Here is a 24,520-nt window from a genome sequence, read left to right on the forward strand (position 1 = left end):
TGTTACCATCTCTCCACTCTACCATAGTTACTGTGTTACCATCTCCCCACTCTACCATAGTTACTGTGTTACCATCTCCCCACTCTACCATAGTTACTGTGTTACCATCTCCCCACTCTACCATAGTTACTGTGTTACCATCTCCCCACTCTACCATAGTTACTGTTACCATCTCTCCACTCTACCATAGTTACTGTGTTACCATCTCTCCACTCTACCATAGTTACTGTGTTACCATCTCTCCACTCTGCCATAGTTACTGTGTTACCATCTCTCCACTCTAGAGCTGGTGTGTGAAGTTTGGAAGACAAATGCTTTGTCAGGTGCTCAGGAGAAGGTTTCATTTCACTGAAAACGTGCCAAATGACACTGACGGACAGAGAGACAAAGGACTAGCTTACCATCACGTTCATTTATTACCACAATCTTCAAAAGTCATTTCAAGTAGCACTTTTTAAATGTGTTGCTGATAATTGTTTAAAACAAAAGGAGAGAAAGCCTGAAAAAAATTGTCCTGGAGAAGCTGGAGCAAGTAAAAAAAAAAAAAAAAAAAAGATGATTATTTTAACATTTCTCTTCCACTCCAAGACAGCACTGCCGCAAACCACAACAAAAGAGAAAAAGCCCAAATAAAAGCCATGTCATGAGAGAGAGGAGGACCCTGTGGACTCACTACTGTGTATTACATATTCTCTCAATCTGTCAGTCAGCAACAGGTGCACAGACTGGGCCTCAGAACATTTCAACTGGATCTTACATGATGAAAAAACTCATGCAGGTTATACAACACATCTTCTATCAAAAAACAGCAGAGGAGAAAAAGATGATTATATGCACACACTTGGATATAAGGAAGTAAATGTATAACACAGATTATGATCTATAGTTAAGAAAATGTAACAAAAACAATTAAAAAATAACATTTCGATACGGAAATAGAGAAGGGACAGGAAGCGGGTGAGTCTTTGACTAATTAAGACATTCTTCACACCAATTTAGCTTTGAACAAATGGAGGCTCATTGTCCATCTAAAAGAAATCTGGTGGCACACAGTACACACTCCAATCAGGATGTGATTACACAGTACCAGGGTCCAATAAGATCACTGCCAAACACGAATGTGACCAATCAGCAAACAGACAGCCACCTGAAAGGACTGCTCTACCTCCCTGAGGAATCAACTCTCTGCCTTCTGGGCATGAAAAAGCTCTCTCTCTCACACACACACACACACACACACACACACACACACACAAATGATCAAGTTTTCTTTGTTCTCACTGAGCACCTATTTAAAGCAAACGCTCTGTGGGATATTTCAAGGAAGTCAGGATCATCACAAAAGACAAGAGTGCCCCCCCCCCCCCCCCCCCCGGAGTCACGGCTCTGTCCATAACACACACCCATATCATATCAGCCCTGTGGAGACATCTGATAGAAATCAAGAGCATTTTTCCATTGGCCACTGGCCGACGCCCCATCTGCTCTCGTCGGGGCATGTGGACATGGGGACGTCTATTCTGAGGACTGCCTCTCAGCTGGAAGGTCGTGTCGCGTTTCTGTTTGTCTTCTGCTGTCCAGTGATACAGTTTCCATGCTCTGTGATCCCAAATTCCTGCTCCAGAAGCAGGTCTAGGACTGACTGTAGGAGCTGTTCTGGTTTCCATTGGAGGTTTGATCACTCTCACTAGAGCAGAAAAAACAAATACACCATACAGATCAATATATGAAATACAGATCAATACACGAAATACAGATCATTACACGAAATACAGATCAATACACGAAATACAGATCAATACACGAAATACAGATCATTACACGAAATACAGATCAATACACGAAATACAGATCATTACACGAAATACAGATCATTACACGAAATACAGATCATTACACGAAATACAGATCAATACACGAAATACAGATCATTACACGAAATACAGATCAATACACGAAATACAGATCATTACACGAAATACAGATCATTACACGAAATGCCAGCAGAACCCAGCCGAGTCACGTACGGCAGAGCCGAGGGATTGGTGATGGCATGTTTTACTGATCAGTGACTGGTGGATAGGAAGTCTGCACATGTTACATCTGCTGTGAACACAAAACTGAACCTAATTCTGACATTGTTTAATCACCTGAGAATGCAGCATTAAAACCTGAGCAGGAATCACACACACATATTTCCCATGTGTCCTAGGTATGAGATTTCTCCTGCTTCCTACTGTCATGAAACACACTGTCTGCCCTGTTACATGTGTATTTGTTCCATCTGTCTCAGATCTCAGGATCATGGTGGCCTAAGCTTACAGCACTCTCTCACAACGACAGTATAGTGGCCATAAATGTTTTAGGCAAGTCTATGGAGCTTTAAGAAACGGTTTGGACTGGACAATCCCTGTTTTCTATGGTCTGAGCTCTGGGTACCGAGCAGTGAAGAAACCTGTTTCTCCCCACTCACCTCTCACTACCACAAGCCCATCAACCAGCTCTGACTCGCCAAGTCAAGCATAAACAGTCAGGAACTTCTGAGTGGGGTTGAGTCAAGTATAAACACTCAGTGACTGGTAGGTGGGGTTGAGTCGTGTATAAACAGTGGGTGACTGGTGGGTGGGGTTGAGTCATGTATAAACAGTGGGTGACTGGTAGGTGGGGTTGAGTCGTGTATAAACAGTGGGTGACTGGTAGGTGGGGTTGAGTCGTATATAAACAGTGGGTGATTGGTGGGTGGCGTTGAGTCATGTATAAACAGTGGGTGACTGGTGGGTGGGGTTGAGTCGTGTATAAACAGTGGGTGATTGGTGGGTGGGGTTGAGTCATGTATAGACAGTGGGTGATTGGTGGGTGGGGTTGAGTCATGTATAAACAGTGGGTGACTGGTGGGTGGGGTTGAGTAGTGTATAAACAGTGGGTGATTGGTGGGTGGTGTAAGATTATAGTGACATCTGAACAGACATGGTTCATGATAGGAGAACTGTTTAACCTGATGGTCTTATTACCATAGATACAAAGAAAGCTTCACACCTTTGGCGCCGCATTACTGTTGGAGCCAATAGCAATTGATTAAGGCAAAATACAACCGGTAATGGGCAAATGGCAGCCATCACAGACAAAAGGGGAATTTAGCATTGACACCTAGATTCTGATTTGCATCAAGCAACGTTGTAAACCTATTGTCTGTTTGCTTCATGGTATAAAAGGCCGATCACGGTAACAGTTCTCTGAGTTAAGCTTTGCAGGCAGACACGCTGCCGGATTCCACCACCACCAAATAAAGCTTTTCTCCAAGCGCACTTTTTCTCCGGTTCGTTTACTTATAAAATCACAAGAAAATCCAACAATTGGCGAGCCAGCCAGGAGGGTTTGGTACGAGAAAAACTCATCGACACAGATACAACGAAGAATAATTCAGCAAGAAGAATCGCGGACATTTTCCGGTTGAAATTTCAAGTCGGAGATCGTCAAGACAAGAGTCGGTGGGCCAGTTATCATCTCGAAGATCTTAACTTGGTAAGAAATGTACTACCCCTCCTGAAGAACCTATTTTAGCTATTTTATAAGTAAATAGACCAGTAAATATATACGCGCAAGTAACTAACAGTGAAATTTCGGTAAAACACTGTTTGTAAGGGCTCTATTAAGTTAGGCCGAGGTACCGAGGTCCAGGCTAGGGAAAGCCTGTATAGACAGCTCACGTCGTCTCCCCGTAAATACTTAGTTGTGACCTGGCTACTGTCACAGTTATATGTTTCGATTAGACTGACGGAGTGTGTACTATAGTGTTAGTCATCTCCAATCGAGCCGGTTATCAGACTTCTAATCGGAGGTCGATGGAGAGACTAAGTGACTAGGTTGCTGGACGCCTTCCTATGGTTAGGAAAGGGTGTCGTAAGCTCTGAAATAGAATTCAATACTGTATAATTATTTTTCGCTGTGAGAGAGTTAAAAATTGGTGCTTTTCTTGATTGTGAGAGAGTTAAGAAGTAGCGCATTATACTGGTATTGTAAGTTGTTAAGCGAGCTTCGGGTTCCGACTATAAGTCAGGAAATGTTCTAAGTAAAATTAGAAACGCTGCAACTAGTTGCTGGACACCTTTCTATGGTTAGGAAAGGGTGTTGGTGTGAGCGACACAGAATTCAATACTGTATAATTGTTCTCTTTGAGAGAGAGTTAAGAGTGCATTATAGTGGTATTGTAAGTTATTGTGGTTGTGTTGCGACGTGGAAGTCTGACGGTGAAAAACTCCGAGAACGGAGTTATTTTGTAACAGTAGCCTAAAAGCGAACTTGAATATTTTACTTTTCTCAAGGTTATACACTGAAAGAATTTGTATTTGTTTAAGTTGCTAAAATTAAGCAATCTAGCCTTCCAATTTGAGTTTGGAATGAAAGTAGTCTGTTTTTGTTTAGTTTTCGTTTTAAACTGTATACAGCCTTCCGACGGCGTTTCGGAAAGATTAATAATCTATTTTAAAGGCAAATTGTTAAATGATAAACCTTCCTACTAAGATCCGGAAAGAGTCGACTTTCTAACGGGCGAGAATTAACGAAAAGAGTCCACATCATAGGATTATTTGGTATTTTGAAAGAGTATCCGTTTTCACTTTGATCTCCAAATATTCCTGGTTGTAAGTCTATACTGAATTTTGAAAAATAGACTATATCTTTTTGACGAGTCTGTGCGTGTGAAGATAAAAACTCACTGTTTGTAGTCTGTTCTTGTTTAAAAAAAAAAAAAAAAAAAGGATTATAAATTTCAGTTTCCTGTCGGTAACTCTGTGTTCTTTGGCGCTTATAGTCATTTGCACCAAGATAGCTGTGTGTATTCACACTTGAACAGACATCCTCAACACCACCGCTAACACCCACTCTGTCTGCTCTTATACCCGCGGAAATCTATTGTTATGGCTGCTGAGTTGTCGTCGGCTGCGCAGATCCGTGTTCATGGGGCTGGGCCATTGAAACCTACGACAGAACGTCATGGAAAAGCTCCTCCAGACGTAACAATCGCTCAGATGATGGACAGCCTAAATTCATATATGGAAAAACGGCTTGGATTAAGGAAATGCGATGACGACATCCAACGGAAATACAACATTAAACTTTCCGAGGACAGACTCTGGACCTTACCTGACATGAAAAAGGCCTGGGGAAAGACACAGCGGATGTCTGCAAGCAGCAGACGAGACGGATGGTCTGTTATTTTGTGCAAGCAAATTAGACAACATCTGCATAACTGTGAAACCCAAAGACTGAAACGTGAAATCGTTGCAGAAAAAGCAAAGGTCAAATCATTATCTTCTCTATTACAAGAGGAGAAGAAAGAAAAAGAGAAACTTTTAGCTGAAAGTCAAAAATGGCTAAACTTAATCTCAATCCAACTACAACCAAAAGACTGTGATAAAGCAACAGCCTCTCCCAAGACACACGAAGGAGACACCAAGCAAGGGAAGCCAGAAGCGCTCTATCCATTCAAAGAGCTGAATGTCACTGAGGAACAACATCGCCATTTGCTGAGAGAACTGCCACATGATTATGACAGCAGCTCAGATGGCTCAGACAGCGAGGGATTGTCCGTTGTCGCACCTGCTCCTGCATCTGTGACAAAGGACAGCAGTTCACAGGCCAAATCTATCTCCACAACAAGGTCTAACAATTCATCAAAGGTTAGACTTGCTCCTGTTGTAATCAAACACCGGAGAACTGAAGTGGAAGTGCAAAGCGAAGAGGAGTTTGAGGAGGACGGCCAGAGACGGAGTCGCACTGTGACAAAGAAGGTCAAAAGATACATCCCATGTAAGACTTATCAACCAGCCACACCGGAACAAATTGATAAGTGGTCCAAGGATTTACCAGATGCATATAAACAACCACGCAAGTCATGGCAAGTTCTTGAACGCTTACGAAAAATTTACACTCTACACCCACTAGACGCTGCTATGATCCTGAATTTGAACTTAAGAGACAGCGATCAAAAGAAGCTCTCTGAAAGTGTAGAGACAATGGTGGGTGAGTCACAGGATAATATTGATACAGGATGGGAAGCTGTACGAACCTTTTTATATGAACTGAAACCGGCAGAAATCAACTGGGCAAAAATAACTGCATGCACGCAGAAAGTGGGGGAAAGTGTTGCAGAGTATGAAGAACGCTTCACACAGATTTGGCTGGAACATGCTGGCTTAAACGACAGTGATGATCTGAGCAAGGACACTGGCATGCCCTTGAAAACGGCATTCATGAATGGATTAAAACCAGAGATATCCAAAGCCCTTAAAGTCCGTTATGATGACTGGGATGGTGTTGGGACAGCTTTCAATCAAGTTGTAGACTGGTCAGCACGAATTGAGAGGACACAGGATGCAAAACTCAGAGCCTTGCAATCTAACACTCTAAGGTACAAAAAAACTGGACCTGAACACAAAGATTTGAAGGGCAGGAGACATGACCTGAACAAAACAAGAGGTGGACATTGTTATTACTGCCACAAGCAAGGACATTGGAGTAAAGAATGCAAAATAAGGCTCAGAGACCAAAACGAAAATGATAATGATTTAGACAGAAAGTTCCAACAGCTAACTGAGGAACAAAAACGAACTCTTCTGAATGCTGTTGAGCCGCAGGAAAACTAGAGCTCCCCTCTCTGCAGCACCTGCTAGCGGCAGTCCATCAAAAGGCCGACGGACTCTATGTGTGTGCAAAAATAAACAATCAAGATATTGATTTCTTACTGGATACTGGAGCCGAACTGACTGTTATACCCACAACATTTGCCAGCAAAATGACATTCTCCTTAAGCCAAGAAAACATAATGCCTGCAGAGGCTGATGGAGATCACCACAAGTGTGAAGAGATTGTCACCGCTCTGGACATTGATCAGCACATCAAAGAAACTCCACTGCACAACCCTGACTTGGTCCTCTTCACAGATGGGTCATCAACTGTAGAAAGAGGAATAAGGAGTGCCGGATGGGCTGTGACATCAGACACAGAAGTTTTGGCAAAAGGATCAATGTCCCCAGGTACATCAGCCCAACAAGCAGAACTCAAGGGCCTGATTGAAGCATGCAAACTAGCTAAAGACAAAACTGCAAATATCTATACAGACTCAAGATATGGGTTTGGAGTTGTTCATGATTTTGGACAACTGTGGAGACAAAGAGGGTTCATGACAGCAGCTGGTACACCGGTAAAGAATGGAGAACTGGTAAAGGAATTACTAGAAAGTCTTCGGCTACCAAAAGAAGTTACTGTCCTTAAGGTAAAAGCACACACAAGAGATGCAACAAATGAAGCCAAAGGGAATGCCCTAGCAGACGCTGCTGCTAAACAAGCCGCAAAGGAGGGGGGAGCACACACAGCGGCACTGAGACCACTGGAAAAAGATAGACAATCAATCTCTGACATCAAACAAATGCAAAGTGAAGCATCCAAAGATGAAATTTGGACATGGATGGAAAATGGAGCAAAACTGCAACATGATAACATTTGGCGATACGGTACACGAACCGTGGCCCCTGAATGCCTTCTCCCCTATTTGGCAACGCAAATTCACTTGCTGGGTCATGTAGGTGAGGATAAAATGATCCACAGATTCAGTCGAGTATGGTGGAACACCAACTTCCGAACACAAGCGCGACATGTGATAAGAAGCTGCATCACGTGTCAAAAGAACAATCCTGGAACCAGAATTAAGATCCCTGCTGGGAGAACACCAGCCTCACCTGGTCCATTCCGGCATCTTCAGGTGGACTACATAACTCTGCCTAAGTGTGGGAGGTTTCAGGATGTGGTTGTCATAGTAGATAAATTCTCCAGATGGGTGGAAGCATTCCCAACCAAACATGGAACGGTAGCCCACACTGCCAAAACATTGGTGAAGGACATCATTCCCCGGTGGGGCTTGCCAGAATGCATAGACTCAGACCAAGGAACACATTTCACATCCACAGTCTGTAAAGAAGTGTGTCGTATGGTAAACATAAAATGGTCACTACATTGTCCTTACAGACCACAAGCTTCAGGCCAAACAGAGAGGATGAATCGTGTCATCAAAGAACGTCTGTCCAAATTCCATCAGGAAGGAATTTGTTGGCCCGAGGCTCTACCCATTGTGCTCTGCAGCATCCGAGCAACGCACAACAAGGAAACTGGACTAAGCCCTTTTGAAATCATCACAGGCCGGCCCATGCCCCTACCCGGAACAATGGATCTGCACAAAGCTGACGTACATCTAACTTCTGACAGCCTGATGCAGTACTGTGAACAACTCAGTCTCGCAGTACAAGGCGCTGAGAAACAGGTTTTCAGTGCATGGCAACCGCCTCCAGAGGGGGGGCATAGTCTAGTGCCTGGTCAGTGGGTAATGATTCACAAACCTCAGAGGGTAGCATTAGAGGCCAAGTGGGAAGGTCCATATCAGGTTCTTTTAGTCACTAATGCAGCAGTTAAGGTGCAGGGAAAAGACAAGTGGTACCATGTGAGCCATTGTAAATTAGCAAATCCACCTAGAGATTAGGGACAGAATGGCGGTAGTATTTATCAGAGTCCAGAAATGGCGGGACTAGGGTTATCTAGGCTCTAGCTTGTCGCCTGAGGATGAAGAGAATCATATTACCACTGATAAATACTGTAGCTTCCAGCCAAAACTAAATAGGGATATTTTAGGCATTTATACAAATGACAATTCATTTTGATGTCGATGCATTTTGGCCAGGTGCGTTTCCGTTTCCTCTCCTGTGTGTCATTGCAGGTATTCTAGTGAAAAGGAGGATCCTAAACAACCCTCTAGAGAAGGATGGACTGGCTGACATCAGACGTCTACACTGGACTGTACCTGACACCTGACTGACATATGCGGAAGAATCACAGGACACGGGACACATCTGCATTGGTCAAACGCACAATATTGCACAGCCTGCTTCAGAAGATCTCATCCACCAATACAATCCAGCACCATAACTGTTGAATGCAATCATCCACCATGCCAACAATGTCATTTTTAATAATGCTGTACATCCTTTCAATATCAGTACATCATCATAAAAAGATATTCTATTTTATACTGTAAGCAGAGATGCCTGTATTCAGTATTAGGCTGTGTACATGATTACTGTCAACATATCTTGGTTTCTTTTTCTGTTCATGTATTTTCTTACAATTATTTCTTTTTGTGATCATGTTTTGTTATGATCAAAGGGGGGATTGTAAGATTATAGTGACATCTGAACAGACATGGTTCATGATAGGAGAACTGTTTAACCTGATGGTCTTATTACCATAGATACAAAGAAAGCTTCACACCTTTGGCGCCGCATTACTGTTGGAGCCAATAGCAATTGATTAAGGCAAAATACAACCGGTAATGGGCAAATGGCAGCCATCACAGACAAAAGGGGAATTTAGCATTGACACCTAGATTCTGATTTGCATCAAGCAACGTTGTAAACCTATTGTCTGTTTGCTTCATGGTATAAAAGGCCGATCACGGTAACAGTTCTCTGAGTTAAGCTTTGCAGGCAGACACGCTGCCGGATTCCACCACCACCAAATAAAGCTTTTCTCCAAGCGCACTTTTTCTCCGGTTCGTTTACTTATAAAATCACAAGAAAATCCAACAGTGGGGTTGAGTCATGTATAAACAGTGGGTGACTGGTGGGTGGGGTTGAGTAGTGTATAAACAGTGGGTGATTGGTGGGTGGGGTTGAGTCATGTATAGACAGTGGGTGATTGGTGGGTGGGGTTGAGTCATGTATAAACAGTGGGTGATTGGTGGGTGGGGTTGAGTCATGTATAAACAGTGGGTGATTGGTGGGTGGGGTTGAGTCATGTATAGACAGTGGGTGATTGGTGGGTGGGGTTGAGTCGTGTATAAACAGTGGGTGATTGGTGGGTGGGGTTGAGTCATGTATAGACAGTGGGTGACTGGTGGGTGGGGTTGAGTCGTGTATAAACAGTTGGTGATTGGTGGGTGGGGTTGAGTCGTGTATAAACAGTGGGTGATTGGTGGGTGGGGTTGAGTCGTGTATAAACAGTGAATGATTGGTTTACCTGTTGGGTGGAGGCTTGGGTTTGGGCACCTTGTTGAGCACAGCAGCCATCTCTTTCCTGTCATCAAAGTTCTTCCACTGGTCATACAGTTTCAGAATTACGCGAATGATCTCCAGGATCTATGAGGAGGGCAACATATTTATCTGACCACTTCCATGAGTTTAAAGCCAACCATGTTTTGACATGTTGGGTTAACCTAGCATATGGGACAAGCTGTTATGAAATTCATTCATTTCAAAGGACGCATAAGCATTTCAAAAACTCTTTTCACAGCAGAGTGAATGAGAGGGTAATGTGTGTATTAGAGCCGTCAGTCTGCTTTTGGGCCTGGTGGGTGCCTGAGACAGGACAGGCACTAAAAAAGTCACATACACACTTGTGTGGGTCTTACTAAAGCAAAAACCAGGCGGTAAAACATAAGCAGCAGGTGAAGAGGAGAAGGAAAGGGATGTGTAATGTTAGGTGTTGTGTTCACTAAACACACGCTGACCTTGTCCATGTCCACAGACAGCTCGGCAAACCACTGCCTGGCGTCCTTCTGCTGGACCACACAGGCTACATGTAGACAGGCTAAGCACAAAGCATTCACAGCTATTAGCATTAGCATTCATCAGACTATTACAACTGCATATTCATCAGTATTCCCTACACAAACACAGCTCCGCCCCAAAACAACAGACAGGACCGCCAGCTAGAACTCAGGACTAGTCCTTAGAGCCCATCTCAGGAACCCTCTGCTTATAGAGTAACACAATGTTCTAGATCAGCATTACAGAGTAGGCATAATGTTCTAGATCTGCATTATAGAGTAACACAATGTTCTAGAACTGAATCATACAACAGTACAATATTCTGGGACTGGATCGTACCGTAGGACATACTTCTAAATGGTTTGTTTTAAATGGATCAGAGAAAGATTAGGAGAAAAAGAAAGAGGGAGAGAGGGGTAAAGAAAGAGGGAGAGAGGGGTAAAGAGAGAGAGAGAGAGGGAGAGAGAGGGAGAGAGGGGTAAAGAGAGAGGGAGAGAGGGGTAAAGAGAGAGAGAGGGAGAGAGGGGTAAAGAGAGAGAGAGGGAGAGAGGGGTAAAGAGAGAGGGAGAGAGGGAGAGAAGGGTAAAGAGAGAGGGAGAGAGGGGTAAAGAGAGAGAGAGAGAGAGAGAGAGAGAGAGAGGGAGAGAGGGGTAAAGAGAGAGAGAAAGAGGGAGAGAGGGGTAAAGAGAGAGGGAGAGAGGGGTAAAGAGAGAGGGAGAGAGGGGTAAAGAGAGAGAGAAAGAGGGAGAGAGGGGTAAAGAGAGAGAGAAAGAGGGAGAGAGGGGTAAAGAGAGAGAGAGAGAGGGAGAGAGGGGTAAAGAGAGAGAGAAAGAGAGGGAGAGAGGGGTAAAGAGAGAGGGAGAGAGGGGTAAAGAGAGAGGGAGAGAGGGGTAAAGAGAGAGAGAAAGAGGGAGAGAGGGGTAAAGAGAGAGAGAAAGAGGGAGAGAGGGGTAAAGAGAGAAAGAGGGAGAGAGGGGTAAAGAGAGAGGGGTAAAGAAAGAGAAAGAGGGAGAGAGGGGTAAAGAGAGAGGGAGAGAAGGGTAAAGAGAGAGAGAAAGAGGGAGAGAGGGGTAAAGAGAGAGAGAGAAAAAGAGAGAGAGGGGTAAAGAGAGAGAGAAAAAGAGAGAGAGAGAAAAAGAGAGAGAGGGGTAAAGAGAGAGAGAAAGAGAGAGAGTGGGGTAAAGAGAGAGGGAGAGAGGGGTAAAGAGAGAGAGAGAAAAAGAGAGAGAGGGGTAAAGAGAGAGAGAGAGGGAGAGAGGGGTAAAGAAAGAGAGAGAGAGGGAGAGAGGGGTAGAGAGAGAGGGAGAGAGGGGTAAAGAGAGAGAGAAAAAGAGAGAGAGGGGTAAAGAGAGAGAAAAAAAGAGAGAGAGAGAAAAAGAGAGAGAGGGGTAAAGAGAGAGAGAGAGGGAGAGAGGGGTAAAGAAAGAGAGAGAGAGGGAGAGAGGGGTAAAGAGAGAGAGAAAAAGAGAGAGAGGGGTAAAGAGAGAGAGAAAGAGGGAGAGAGGGGTAAAGAGAGAGGGAGAGAGGGGTAAAGAAAGAGGGAGAGAGGGGTAAAGAGAGAGGGAGAGAGGGGTAAAGAGAGAGGGAGAGAGGGGTAAAGAGAGAGGGAGAGAGGGTAAAGAGAGAGAGAGAGGGAGAGAGGGGTAAAGAGAGAGGGAGAGAGGGGTAAAGAAAGAGGGAGAGAGGGGTGAAGAGAGAGAGAAAGAGGGAGAGAGGGGTAAAGAGAGAGGGAGAGAGGGGTAAAGAGAGAGAGAAAGAGAGAGAGAGGGGTAAAGAAAGAGGGAGAGAGGGGTAAAGAGAGAGAGAGAGAAAGAGGGAGAGAGGGGTAAAGAGAGAGAGAAAGAGGGAGAGAGGGGTAAAGAGAGAGAGAGAGAGAGGGAGAGAGGGGTAAAGAGAGAGAGAGAGAGAGGGAGAGAGGGGTAAAGAGAGAGAGAAAGAGAGGGAGAGAGGGGTAAAGAGAGAGGGAGAGAGGGGTAAAGAGAGAGGGAGAGAGGGGTAAAGAGAGAGAGAAAGAGGGAGAGAGGGGTAAAGAGAGAGAGAAAGAGGGAGAGAGGGGTGAAGAAAGAGAGAAAGAGGGAGAGAGGGGGAAAGAGAGAGAGAAAGAGGGAGAGAGGGGTGAAGAGAGAGAGAAAGAGGGAGAGAGGGGTAAAGAGAGAGAGAAAGAGGGAGAGAGGGGTAAAGAGAGAGAGAAAGAGGGAGAGAGGGGTAAAGAAAGAGAGAAAGAGGGAGAGAGGGGTAAAGAGAGAGAGAAAGAGGGAGAGAGGGGTAAAGAGAGAGGGGTAAAGAAAGAGAAAGAGGGAGAGAGGGGTAAAGAGAGAGGGAGAGAAGGGTAAAGAGAGAGAGAAAGAGGGAGAGAGGGGTAAAGAGAGAGAGAAAGAGGGAGAGAGGGGTAAAGAGAGAGAGAAAGAGGGAGAGAGGGGTAAAGAAAGAGAGAAAGAGGGAGAGAGGGGTAAAGAAAGAGAGAAAGAGGGAGAGAGGGGGAAAGAGAGAGAGAAAGAGGGAGAGAGGGGTGAAGAGAGAGAGAAAGAGGGAGAGAGGGGTAAAGAGAGAAAGAGGGAGAGAGGGGTAAAGAGAGAGAGGGGTAAAGAAAGAGAAAGAGGGAGAGAGGGGTAAAGAGAGAGGGAGAGAAGGGTAAAGAGAGAGAGAAAGAGGGAGAGAGGGGTAAAGAGAGAGAGAGAAAAAGAGAGAGAGGGGTAAAGAGAGAGAGAAAAAGAGAGAGAAAAAGAGAGAGAGGGGTAAAGAGAGAGAGAAAGAGAGAGAGTGGGGTAAAGAGAGAGGGAGAGAGGGGTAAAGAGAGAGAGAGAAAAAGAGAGAGGGGGTAAAGAGAGAGAGAGAGGGAGAGAGGGGTAAAGAAAGAGAGAGAGAGGGAGAGAGGGGTAGAGAGAGAGGGAGAGAGGGGTAAAGAGAGAGAGAGAGGGGTAAAGAGAGAGAGAAAAGAGAGAGAGGGGTAAAGAGAGAGAGAAAAAGAGAGAGAGAGAAAAAGAGAGAGAGGGGTAAAGAAAGAGGGAGAGAGGGGTAAAGAGAGAGAGAAAGAGGGAGAGAGGGGTAAAGAGAGAGGGAGAGAGGGGTAAAGAAAGAGGGAGAGAGGGGTAAAGAGAGAGGGAGAGAGGGGTAAAGAGAGAGAGAGAGGGAGAGAGGGGTAAAGAGAGAGGGAGAGAGGGGTAAAGAGAGAGAGAAAGAGAGAGAGAGGGGTAAAGAGAGAGGGAGAGAGGGGTAAAGAAAGAGGGAGAGAGGGGTGAAGAGAGAGAAAGAGGGAGAGAGGGGTAAAGAGAGAGGGAGAGAGGGGTAAAGAGAGAGGGAGAGAGGGGTAAAGAGAGAGAGAGAGAGGGAGAGAGGGGTAAAGAGAGAGAGAGAGAGGGGTAAAGAGAGAGGGAGAGAGGGGTAAAGAGAGAGAGAGAGAGGGAGAGAGGGGTAAAGAGAGAGAGAGAGAGTGAGAGATGGGTAAAGAGAGAGAGAGAGAGGGAGAGAGGGGTAAAGAGAGAGAGAGAGAGGGAGAGAGGGGTAAAGAGAGAGGGAGAGAGGGGTAAAGAGAGAGAGAGAGAGAGGGAGAGAGGGGTAAAGAGAGAGGGAGAGAGGGGTAAAGAAAGAGGGAGAGAGGGGTAAAGAAAGAGGGAGAGAGGGGTAAAGAGAGAGGGAGAGAGGGGTAAAGAGAGAGAGAGAGGGAGAGAGGGGTAAAGAGAGAGGGAGAGAGGGGTAAAGAGAGAGAGAAAGAGAGAGAGAGGGGTAAAGAGAGAGGGAGAGAGGGGTGAAGAGAGAGAAAGAGGGAGAGAGGGGTAAAGAGAGAGGGAGAGAGGGGTGAAGAGAGAGAAAGAGGGAGAGAGGGGTAAAGAGAGAGGGAGAGAGGGGTAAAGAGAGAGAAAGAGAGAGAGAGGGGTAAAGAAAGAGGGAGAGAGGGGTAAAGAGAGAGGGAGAGAGGGGTAAAGAGAGAGGGAGAGAGGGGTAAAGAGAGAGAGAGAGAGGGAGAGAGGGGTAAAGAGAGAGAGAGAGAGTGAGAGATGGGTAAAGAGAGAGAGAGAGAGGGAGAGAGGGGTAAAGAGAGAGGGAGAGAGGGGTAAAGAGAGAGAGAGGGAGAGAGGGGTAAAGAGAGAGAGAGGTATTACCGAGGGCGATCATGAACGGAGGGTAGAGCAGACACAGGTCTGTCCTGTAGGTGTCATTTACGATGCGCCTGAAGAAACACAATCACAGTTTGCAAGTACGGCACTGCTTTATGACACACAACCATCAGAAATGGGATAAAGCTGCACACACACACACACACACACGCACCATGCCAGCGGCAGAAGCATGTCCTCCTGTCCCATGTCCTGCACATACTGTAACAGTGGTCTGTATGGGTGATACACGATGAGGCAGCAATCCTGAAACATCAGTTCAGCAAAGCAGCCCGATCAAAAAACTATTCAACCTGTTGATTAGAGCGCTATTCAACCCGTCAATGAAAGTTGAGGACTATATCAGTATGGTCATAGAGCAGGTGACACCCACCATAAGCTCCAGGAGGTAAAATTCACACTCCAGTATCTGGGGGAGAAGAAAAGAGAGACACATATCAGAGACGGAGTGAAAACTGCCATTTCAGCTGTGGACAGGAAGACTCAACATAGGCGCTTTCGGACCAAACAGTTCTAGGGTCTCATTTGATAGGAATTAACCCCTGGGGTGCTTCCCCTTGAACCACATACGTTCTAGGGCTTTTTTCTGTTTGCATTCGCACCACCAGTAGGAACGCTGAAGTGACGTAAGCCGGCCGGCGGTATAGCAGCTAAGAGCTGTTGTTTACGACTAACCAGGATAGCTGCACATTTTTAAGTACAAATTTAATGACTTAAGACCTTTTAAATACCTCCAAAAGAAAGAAAAATACCATTACTGCAGCGAAAGAAATCGACAAACTAGACTACAGTATACACAATCAATGAGTTTTGTTGAAATTGAATGACAGAAATATTGAGTGCACATTAGATAACATAACTGCCCAGTTCAATAAAAAAAAAATAAAAATGTCCCCCTGCATTTACCACCGCAGTAGCAGTGAGTGACTCGACGGGCAGTACTTTTCGGGTGCTAGCATAGCGCTTGTGCCTGACGCTTGCTCGCAGCATCGTGGTTTTTTTTTTTTCCTTTTCCCCGCCGCAGCCCTCAAATCACAGCCACACAAGCACCTACCGAAGCGGAGTGTACGCTACCTCTTCAATGTACAAATATACATTGGACGTTGCAGAAATGGTCATTGTTGGGGGATATAAAATACCAGTAAAATAAAACATAAAAACCATGTCTCCCCTCCTACTATTCCAGACATTAAGATATTCTTAGACATGAGTATCAAAAACTAAATGTAATACATTCCAAGACTTTATATTTTGCATGGATCTTTAAAAACGGCGGTTGCAATCATCGTATACCTGCGTCTGGACCAATGGCTGTACACCTACGTCACAAGGTTCCTATTGCTCTGCGAAAGTACCTACCCTGAAGTAGGAGCTAAAAAAGCCCCTCAAAACGGCGTTCTAAGAACTATGATCGTTCTAAGTTCCTGCAGTGCGAACACGCCAAAAAGGGGGTACTTTCTCCAATAGTTCTAAGAACTCTGGAAAAGTTCCTCCGGTGTGAAAGCGCCTCATGTCACAACTGCTGTGAACACAAAACTGAACCTAATTCTGACATTGTTTAATCACCTGAGAATGCAGCATTAAAACCTGAGCAGGAATCACACACACATATTTCCCATGTGTCCTAGGTATGAGATTTCTCCTGCTTCCTACTGTCATGAAACACACTGTCTGCCCTGTTACATGTGTATTTGTTCCATCTGTCTCAGATCTCAGGGTCATGGTGGCCTAAGCTTACAGCACTCTCTCACAACGACAGTGTTCACACCATGTGAGCTCGGGCTGTCTCTCTCCAAGTCCCATTCCCCCGCACTGACTCCACAATCCCATTCCCCCGCACTGACTCCACAATCCCGTTCCCCCGCTCTGACTCCACAATCCCGTTCCCCCGCACTGACTCTCCAATCCCGTTCCCCCGCACTGACTCCACAATCCCATTCCCCCGCACTGACTCCACAATCCCGTTCCCCCGAACTGACTCCACAATCCCATTCCCCCGAACTGACTCCACAATCCCATTCCCCCGCACTGACTCCACAACCCCATTCCCCCGCACTGACTCCACAATCCCGTTCCCCCGCTCTGACTCCACAATCCCGTTCCCCCGCTCTGACTCCACAATCCCGTTCCCCCGCTCTGACTCTCCAATCCCGTTCCCCCGCTCTGACTCTCCAATCCCATTCCCCCGCTCTGACTCAACAATCCCATTCCCCCGCACTGACTCCACAATCCCGTTCCCCCGCACTGACTCTCCAATCCCGTTCCCCCGCACTGACTCTCCAATCCCGTTCCCCCGCACTCACTCTCCAAAATCCCGTTCCCCCGCACTGACTCTCCAATCCCGTTCCCCCGCACTGACTCTCCAATCCCATTCCCCCGCACTGACTCTCCAATCCCATTCCCCCGCACTGACTCTCCAATCCCATTCCCCCGCACTGACTCTCCAATCCCATTCCCCCGCACTGACTCTCCAATCCCATTCCCCCGCTCTGACTCTCCAATCCCATTCCCCCGCTCTGACTCAACAAACCCATTCCCCCGCACTGACTCTCCAATCCCATTCCCCCGCACTGACTCCACAATCCCGTTCCCCCGCACTGACTCTCCAATCCCATTCCCCCGCACTGACTCTCCAATGCCATTCCCCCGTTCTGACTCCCCAATCCCATTCCCCCGCACTGACTCCACAATCCCATTCCCCCGCACTGACTCTCCAATGCCATTCCCCCGCTCTGACTCCACAATCCCATTCCCCCGCACTGACTCCACAATCCCGTTCCCCCGCTCTGACTCTCCAATCCCGTTCCCCCGCACTGACTCTCCAATCCCGTTCCCCCGCACTGACTCTCCAATCCCATTCCCCCGCACTGACTCTCCAATGCCATTCCCCCGTTCTGACTCCCCAATCCCATTCCCCCGCACTGACTCCACAATCCCATTCCCCCGCACTGACTCTCCAATGCCATTCCCCCGCTCTGACTCCACAATCCCATTCCCCCGCACTGACTCCACAATCCCGTTCCCCCGCTCTGACTCTCCAATCCCGTTCCCCCGCACTGACTCTCCAATCCCGTTCCCCCGCACTGACTCTCCAATCCCGTTCCCCCGCACTGACTCTCCAATCCCATTCCCCCGCACTGACTCTCTAATTCACTGCAGTCTGAACAAAAGTTCTGCCATATACCCTTATGCAGGATTAATTTCACTGTGGTTCACAAAACAGATCCTTAAATTGCACACAATCTCTTCAGGCCAAAAAGTCCCCAGAGCTGCCAAACAAGATACATAAGCATTGATAACCACTCAAGAAAAAAGCAGGCATGTTTTCTATAGCCGAATATAAAGACAATTCCAAATCAAACAGTGGCTCTCTGTACTGGCCAGTGCTGGCAGTCAGGAAAACCGTGTGGTAAAACACCAGCGTCAGTAACGTAACGTAATCCGATGATGAGCAGGAGATGAGTCAAGCTTAAGCTGAACCTGCCCCATACATGGGCACAGGCCACCTGACCCATCATCTGAGTGTCTAAGCAAAGACAGTGTCATGAAAAATGATGCCAGTGACTTGCTAACTGATGCGCAGTGTTGCTAATCATCTGGTCTGTCCATCGGTGAAGCACAGCGGCTCTGTGACAAACGCTTCCCCTCAGAAGCCCGTCATCTCCACAAACACAGAGCAATGTCAATGAGGCTGCAGAGCAGCAGGAAGCTCTTCACACAGACACGACAGATGTGCGGCAGCATCAACACAGACGTCTCCCTCACTGGCAAACTCATTTACTGCACCATCGGCACTTTCACACACTGCTATGAAGAGGCCTGTGTTGAATGTGGCACCTGTTTGGACATGAGCAGCTCGGTCAGTCTTTCGATGCCTAAAGGAGCAGGAGTCAGGGAGGTTTAAAACAGGGCATCACCTCCAGACACACAGTCTTAATCTCTGGTTTTAAAATCTCTCCTATGCTCTTATCTTTACAAACATGCCTTATCTTCTAAAAATGTCTTTTTACTCCCAAACATTTTAACCAATTGTCTGTTAAAATGGTTAGTGCTCCAAAATAAATGTATATATAGACCATTGTTAATCTGAGGAGTCAGGGCTGGTTACAGGCTTCAGCACTTACGTGGTTCATTCTGTAGGGAAACTCCTTTGGGAATGCATAGGAGAATCTCGTTTTCACTGTGACACCAGCAAATAAAGGAAAGAAAAGAAAAGAAAAAAGGTCAGTCATACTGTATATACTGGATCTGAATCAGAACCTTGTCAGTCTCTAACAGTGAACCTGACAGAGACTCAGACACCAGTGACCAGTGATTCACTTCACTTACACACAGATGTCGCCGCAGAGATCAGACGAGTGTTTGAAACCACACCAAATTCCTAAGGAGACAAGATCACAGTGTCACAAACAGAGTCTTTTCACACAGAATTCCTGTCAGACAGAGCTTTAAACAGGGCCAGGGTGAGGACAGAGGAAAGAGGGTCTAAATCAGCGGTTCTGTGGGGGGGCACAAACCCTTGGGGGAGTCGTCAAAAAAAATGGGAGGGGTTGCGAGATGATTTTCTGTCTGAATATAATATACAAGTGTGTCAAAAAATGAAAGCTTTTAAAATGTAAATGATGGGTTTTTAAATTATTCAGTAGCCTTGAGAGTGTTTCCATACTGTTGCAAGGAAGGGACTGGATGCTCGGTCTGGGGAAACTCCCATTTTTCCCTCTCTATTAAAGAAAACAAAAACAAGCTGAACGCTTGAGCTGCTGGCCAGATAAAACGAAATGACGGACCGGTGGCTCCAGAAAAAGCCAGTGAAAAGTTCAGAAGAGCCATCTACATGTGGGTCTACTGTTCCTACACCAGCATCCTCAGGTGGAACAGGCCTACGTAAAAGCACTGACAATAAGAGAGAGCCTTCCACTAAGCGCCGGCACCATCAGAAAGAATATATAAGATACGGTCCCACCTGCCAAGTCAAAAATAAAATGGACCACCCACAGTGTGTACTTTGCGGTGATCTGGCAAATGAGAGTTTAAAACCAGTGAAAATGAAGAGGCGTCTTGAAACCAGGCCGCAAGTTCTTACACCCGTACAGTTCAGTGTCCTTTCAACAAAAGGCCGTAATACATGGGCAAGCTCCCCACCAAAGCCCTGGCAGCCTCATACGAGTGGCACACCTGACTGCACAAGCACACACACACACTTGGTGGAACTCTAATCCTTCCTGCGATGACAAGCGCAATGCACGCTGAGAAGACAACAAGTGCAATTCAGCAAATCCCCATCTCCAATGACAACATCCCCAAACCCTTATACCTGTTACATCTTAGCTTCTGCTTTCCGTTTTATGCTGTGGTTAACACTTAAGCCATGACAGTATACTGACACTTAAGGGAGGTTAGCCATGACAGTATACTGACACTTAAGGGAGGTTAGCCATGACAGTATACTGACACTTAAGGGAGGTTAGCCATGACAGTATACTGACACTTAAGGGAGGTTAGCCATGACAGTATACTGACACTTAAGGGAGGTTAGCCATGACAGTATACTGACACTTAAGGGAGGTTAGCCATGACAGTATACTGACACTTAAGGGAGGTTAGCCATGACAGTATACCGACACTTAAGGGAGGTTAGCCATGACAGTATACTGACACTTAAGGGAGGTTAGCCATGACAGTATACTGACACTTAAGGGAGGTTAGCCATGACAGTATACTGACACTTAAGGGAGGTTAGCCATGACAGTATACTGACACTTAAGGGAGGTTAGCCATGACAGTATACTGACACTTAAGGGAGGTTAGCCATGACAGTATACTGACACTTAAGGGAGGTTAGCCATGACAGTATACTGACACTTAAGGGAGGTTAGCCATGACAGTATACTGACACTTAAGGGAGGTTAGCCATGACAGTATACTGTCGAATCAGTGGGATGGGGAAGGGGGGGGGGGGGGTCACTGGACAAAAAGTTTAAGAACTGCTGGTGCAAAATCACGAACACAAAGGTCTCATAAAACCAGACAACACACTTCACAGGAGACCAGGGCTGCCGTGCTGGACAAGTCTGTTTACCTCCACTTTTGAGGCCAGGAACACACAGGTGGGGGCCATCAGCACTGGGTCTATGCTCTTCAGAGAGTACCTGCAAAGAGAACTGACTGAGCTTCATCTCTCAACACTATTCATCAACAGACATGCTCACAGATGGTACTGTCTGCATGAGAAAGGTCCTGTTCTCACAGTGAGATCATTATGCATTTACATATCTGGGAAAAGGAGACACACAACCTGCCAATCAAAAGACTGGCCTGAATAACTGCAGCCCAACAACCAAGCGACGTCAAGCATGTTGTTCCTTCTCTGGTCAATCGGTTTTCATGCACAACTGTCCCAAAGCATGAACACAGAGGAAGAACCATAAAGATTCAACATAAAGGCTTCCCACACAGGGTCACTCACCTGGCATAAAATCTCTTAAAGTAAACTGTCGCTGTGGCTATGACCTGCTGCCTGAGTTTCAAATGTTCACCGAGGGCCTGGATGACTGTGACAAACAGAAGAAACAATGGTTACTAAAACTGGGCCAAGGCAAATTCCGAGATTATAGTTTTAAACCAACTTGCCAATGTGGCTAACATTTTGGGAAGAGAGCTGAATCATGCTAAACAGAAGGGAGTATCTCCTCTCAGTTTTCTGACAGGGGCAAAAAATAGTTATAAAATAGATATACACATTTCAAACTATAGAAATTTTTTTGAACATGATATACTTTTCTTTGATGTACACTGAGGTGTGCTATAATACTACTGTAATTTATCATTTCTAGTAATATGACTACTGTTGTAACTAATGAACTCTTTCAATCCACCATGGTGTCATCCCAGGAACATGCAGGGATTTTCTGCATTAGGAATGTATATATCTGTACCATTGGCAAAAAAGATTTGTAGCTTCCAGTATTCCTCCTCTGTCAGGAACTTCAGGTCCTTCTGTCGCTCCTTTATCAGGTCTTGTTTGTCCAGAACCCACTGAAGGCTGTGGAACAACAGCAGCAACATGACAACAGACAAGGGCAGATTTGACTGAACGAGCCATGTCACAATTTCATTAACCACCGGAAACTCGGGCCGAACAGCGGTCGTGTTACCAGTCACGACACACTCATGACAACAGAACAAAAATAAAATAATAAAATATAGTATTTAAGTTCTAAGACGCCAGACAAAAAATTGCAGGAGAAAAATGTAAATAAATAAATAAAAATCATTGAAAAATTGGGAAATGTGCTTTTCTCTAGAAGGCCGCGCTGACTTTAAAATGTGTAATACCAGCTAACCTGACAGCAACCTTCATACCCAAATCAATATTTCGATTTATGTAAATGATACATGAAACAGCTACGCTCTGTTAAACAGTAACAGATACAAATCATTTTACAAATTCTACTCTAGAAAACATCACTTGTTCTTGTAAAAATCATTGTTTAAAAAAAACACGGTGATTAAAACAAACCCGTAGGTGAAAATACGTTATACACACCTCAGCGCTTCAGCTGTGCTAATCATTATATGTACAGTAGGTAAATGCATTGGACTCGTTACAGCTACATTACTATCACATTCTGTAAAGTTCATAAAGAGCACTAACAACACAGACAGGTGGTAAACCGGCGGTTTGTTGGCTAGCCACAGAGGCGACGAAAGAATTACACCTTACGAGTTTATCACAAAGCTAACTTTGCATAGTCGACAACATTTAGACGCCAAACATATCATAGGAGACTATTATAATGAGCAAGTGTGTATTTAATTATATCACTGGTTGCTTCAGACTGAATACTTTTGAATTTGGTTTTTAGCTGGATAACACTGTGCGACAGCTATGTAGCTCGATAGCTATCTATCACAGGGCCCAAAATAAAACAATTCATTCTTTCAGAACAGTCGCGATACACCAATTTTGGACGAAATACTTACTAATGCGAACTCTGCCAGAAGTTCCCAGCCATCGCATGTGAGTCGAAGTAGAAATTAAAACAGTAAAGTCTGTTACTCCTCCTCTGCGAATAGAATAACAAAAAACAAAGTGGTCACCGGCTACAGCTGGGACAGGGGAACATCTCAACTACTGTTAATCCTTTGTGCAACCTGTAACCATGCCCGGTACCTTATCGCGGCTAAATGAAATTGGTTCCGGGGCAGTGCAGAAAAAGAGAAGTGTTCACACCTGCGCCCATTATAAAGATTCCGTGAACATACATGTGGGCCCAGATCAACCACTTATACGCAGTTCTGTAAAAACGACAAAGTGAATGAAATTAGATTTTAACGCATAATGAGGATTTGCAGTCATTTCACTGTTCATTTCACTGTTTTTCAATTAAAAAAACTTACATACATACATACATGCATACATATGTACATATGTGTGTGTGTGTGTGTGTGTGCGTCTGTGTGTCTCTGTGTATGTAATTTTTTTTAAATATATGAAAAATTCCTCTTATAATTAAAATAGTCTATAAATTTGTTTTCTCACTTTTTCTGTTTGGTAGATGCACACTTTAAAATGTCCGATATCTAAATAAAAAGACAAAGTGGAAACTATTCCGCTCAAACTAAAAGCAATGAAGGTAAACTGATATAAAGCCAGAAACTCACAGTATGCCGGGAATTTCGCTAGTCTTCCACAAATATAGTCTACGTCTACTGATTTAGTCTGTGGTAAAAGGGGACCCGACAGCTAAATATTTTTTGTATTAATTTTGAGGAATAAAAGGAGATTTAGGAATAAAAGGAGTGTTTTCTAACATGAATGTCTTAGCCTGTTTACCCAAGATGACAAAATTAACCAAACTAAGCGGCCATACAGCACATATATTCTGTTGATTATTAGAATATCACACATCTGACTATGGACACGTAGATATCAGCCAAAAATAATGGACAAACAATTATATGCACAACTGACACGTAACTGATATGGTGGATATGTTTGACTCATTTATGTTTAAATAAGGATTATCATTTCAGACCAAGAGACAGATAGATAGATAGATAGATAGATAGATAGATAGATGTAAGCAAGGCGAACATATACGTGTAGGTAAGCGAGGTAAAGTATAGATTTTTTTAGCGGCCTTTTAAAACTACAGAAAGATTTACCCTCTAGTGCTTTAAAGGCGATTTGTTCTTACAGCTCTCTGATATTGTTCCATCACGAGCCTGCTGCCTTTTAAAATATTTGTTTAAGACTATTATGGAATGTGTAGACAAAGGAGATGAGGCATTCAGGAAATAATTAGCCTACTCTATCAGTTTTCCTCAGTGGGCGAGGTGGCCCGGAGAACAATGCTTACTGTTGCGCACGATGACAGTGAATCACCGTAGTCTGCAACTCATTCATGAACAGGCGACATTTTTATTCCTTAATCAATGGTCTGATGTCATCTTGCAAATTTCTGCCATAAGACATTTACAAAACTTCGGTGTGATACCATGAAACATGTAAACAGCTAGGACTTCAGCAATGTGCAGGTCAGAGATGACAATGCCACCATAACGTTACGTTTAGGACCGTGTAATTAACGGGGTTCACCCCTCTATTTTTGTCGCGTAAAGGCTCTTCACACGAATGCTACAGATTCTTGAGGAATGGGTTATAGTTTGTGTTATGGTGAGGCATGAGTGGGGCTGGTCAAGACAGCCAGTATAAAACACCCAGCAAAAGTGTGTTGGGATGTGTGTTCCTTGCTGCCTCACTGAACATTGCTGCTGAGTGTTTAGACCGTTTAGAGTTTAGCAGTCACC

General features: G+C 45.0%; 1 protein-coding gene across 1 annotated transcript; it reads right to left on the minus strand.

Moving 5' to 3' along the window:
* Positions 1 to 1,387: 1,387 nt before the first annotated feature.
* On the minus strand, positions 1,388 to 22,780 carry ccnc (cyclin C). Its single transcript, XM_030781816.1, has 12 exons — positions 22,691 to 22,780; positions 21,643 to 21,749; positions 21,174 to 21,258; positions 20,787 to 20,856; positions 19,037 to 19,088; positions 18,832 to 18,887; positions 15,081 to 15,116; positions 14,862 to 14,953; positions 14,693 to 14,760; positions 10,553 to 10,632; positions 10,063 to 10,181; positions 1,388 to 1,687 (listed from the first exon to the last, which is right to left on the minus strand). Exons 1-12 carry the CDS (start codon positions 22,720 to 22,722, stop codon positions 1,633 to 1,635), a joined length of 852 nt encoding a protein of 283 aa, XP_030637676.1. The 5' UTR covers positions 22,723 to 22,780; the 3' UTR covers positions 1,388 to 1,632.
* Positions 22,781 to 24,520: the final 1,740 nt, after the last annotated feature.

This window comes from Chanos chanos, chromosome 8 (assembly GCF_902362185.1).
Source record: "Chanos chanos chromosome 8, fChaCha1.1, whole genome shotgun sequence".
In the NCBI taxonomy this organism is placed as follows: domain Eukaryota; kingdom Metazoa; phylum Chordata; class Actinopteri; order Gonorynchiformes; family Chanidae; genus Chanos; species Chanos chanos.

Coding starts and splice junctions, on each gene's coding strand:
- ccnc (XM_030781816.1), bottom strand. CDS start 22,722: ATGGCTGGGAACTTCTGGCAGAGTTCGCATTA. Junction 14,954..15,080: donor TTTACCTCCTGGAGCTTATG/GTGGGTGTCACC, acceptor CTGATGTTTCAG/GATTGCTGCCTCATCGTGTA. Junction 10,633..14,692: donor TCCGTTCATGATCGCCCTCG/GTAATACCTCTC, acceptor CTTTGTGCTTAG/CCTGTCTACATGTAGCCTGT.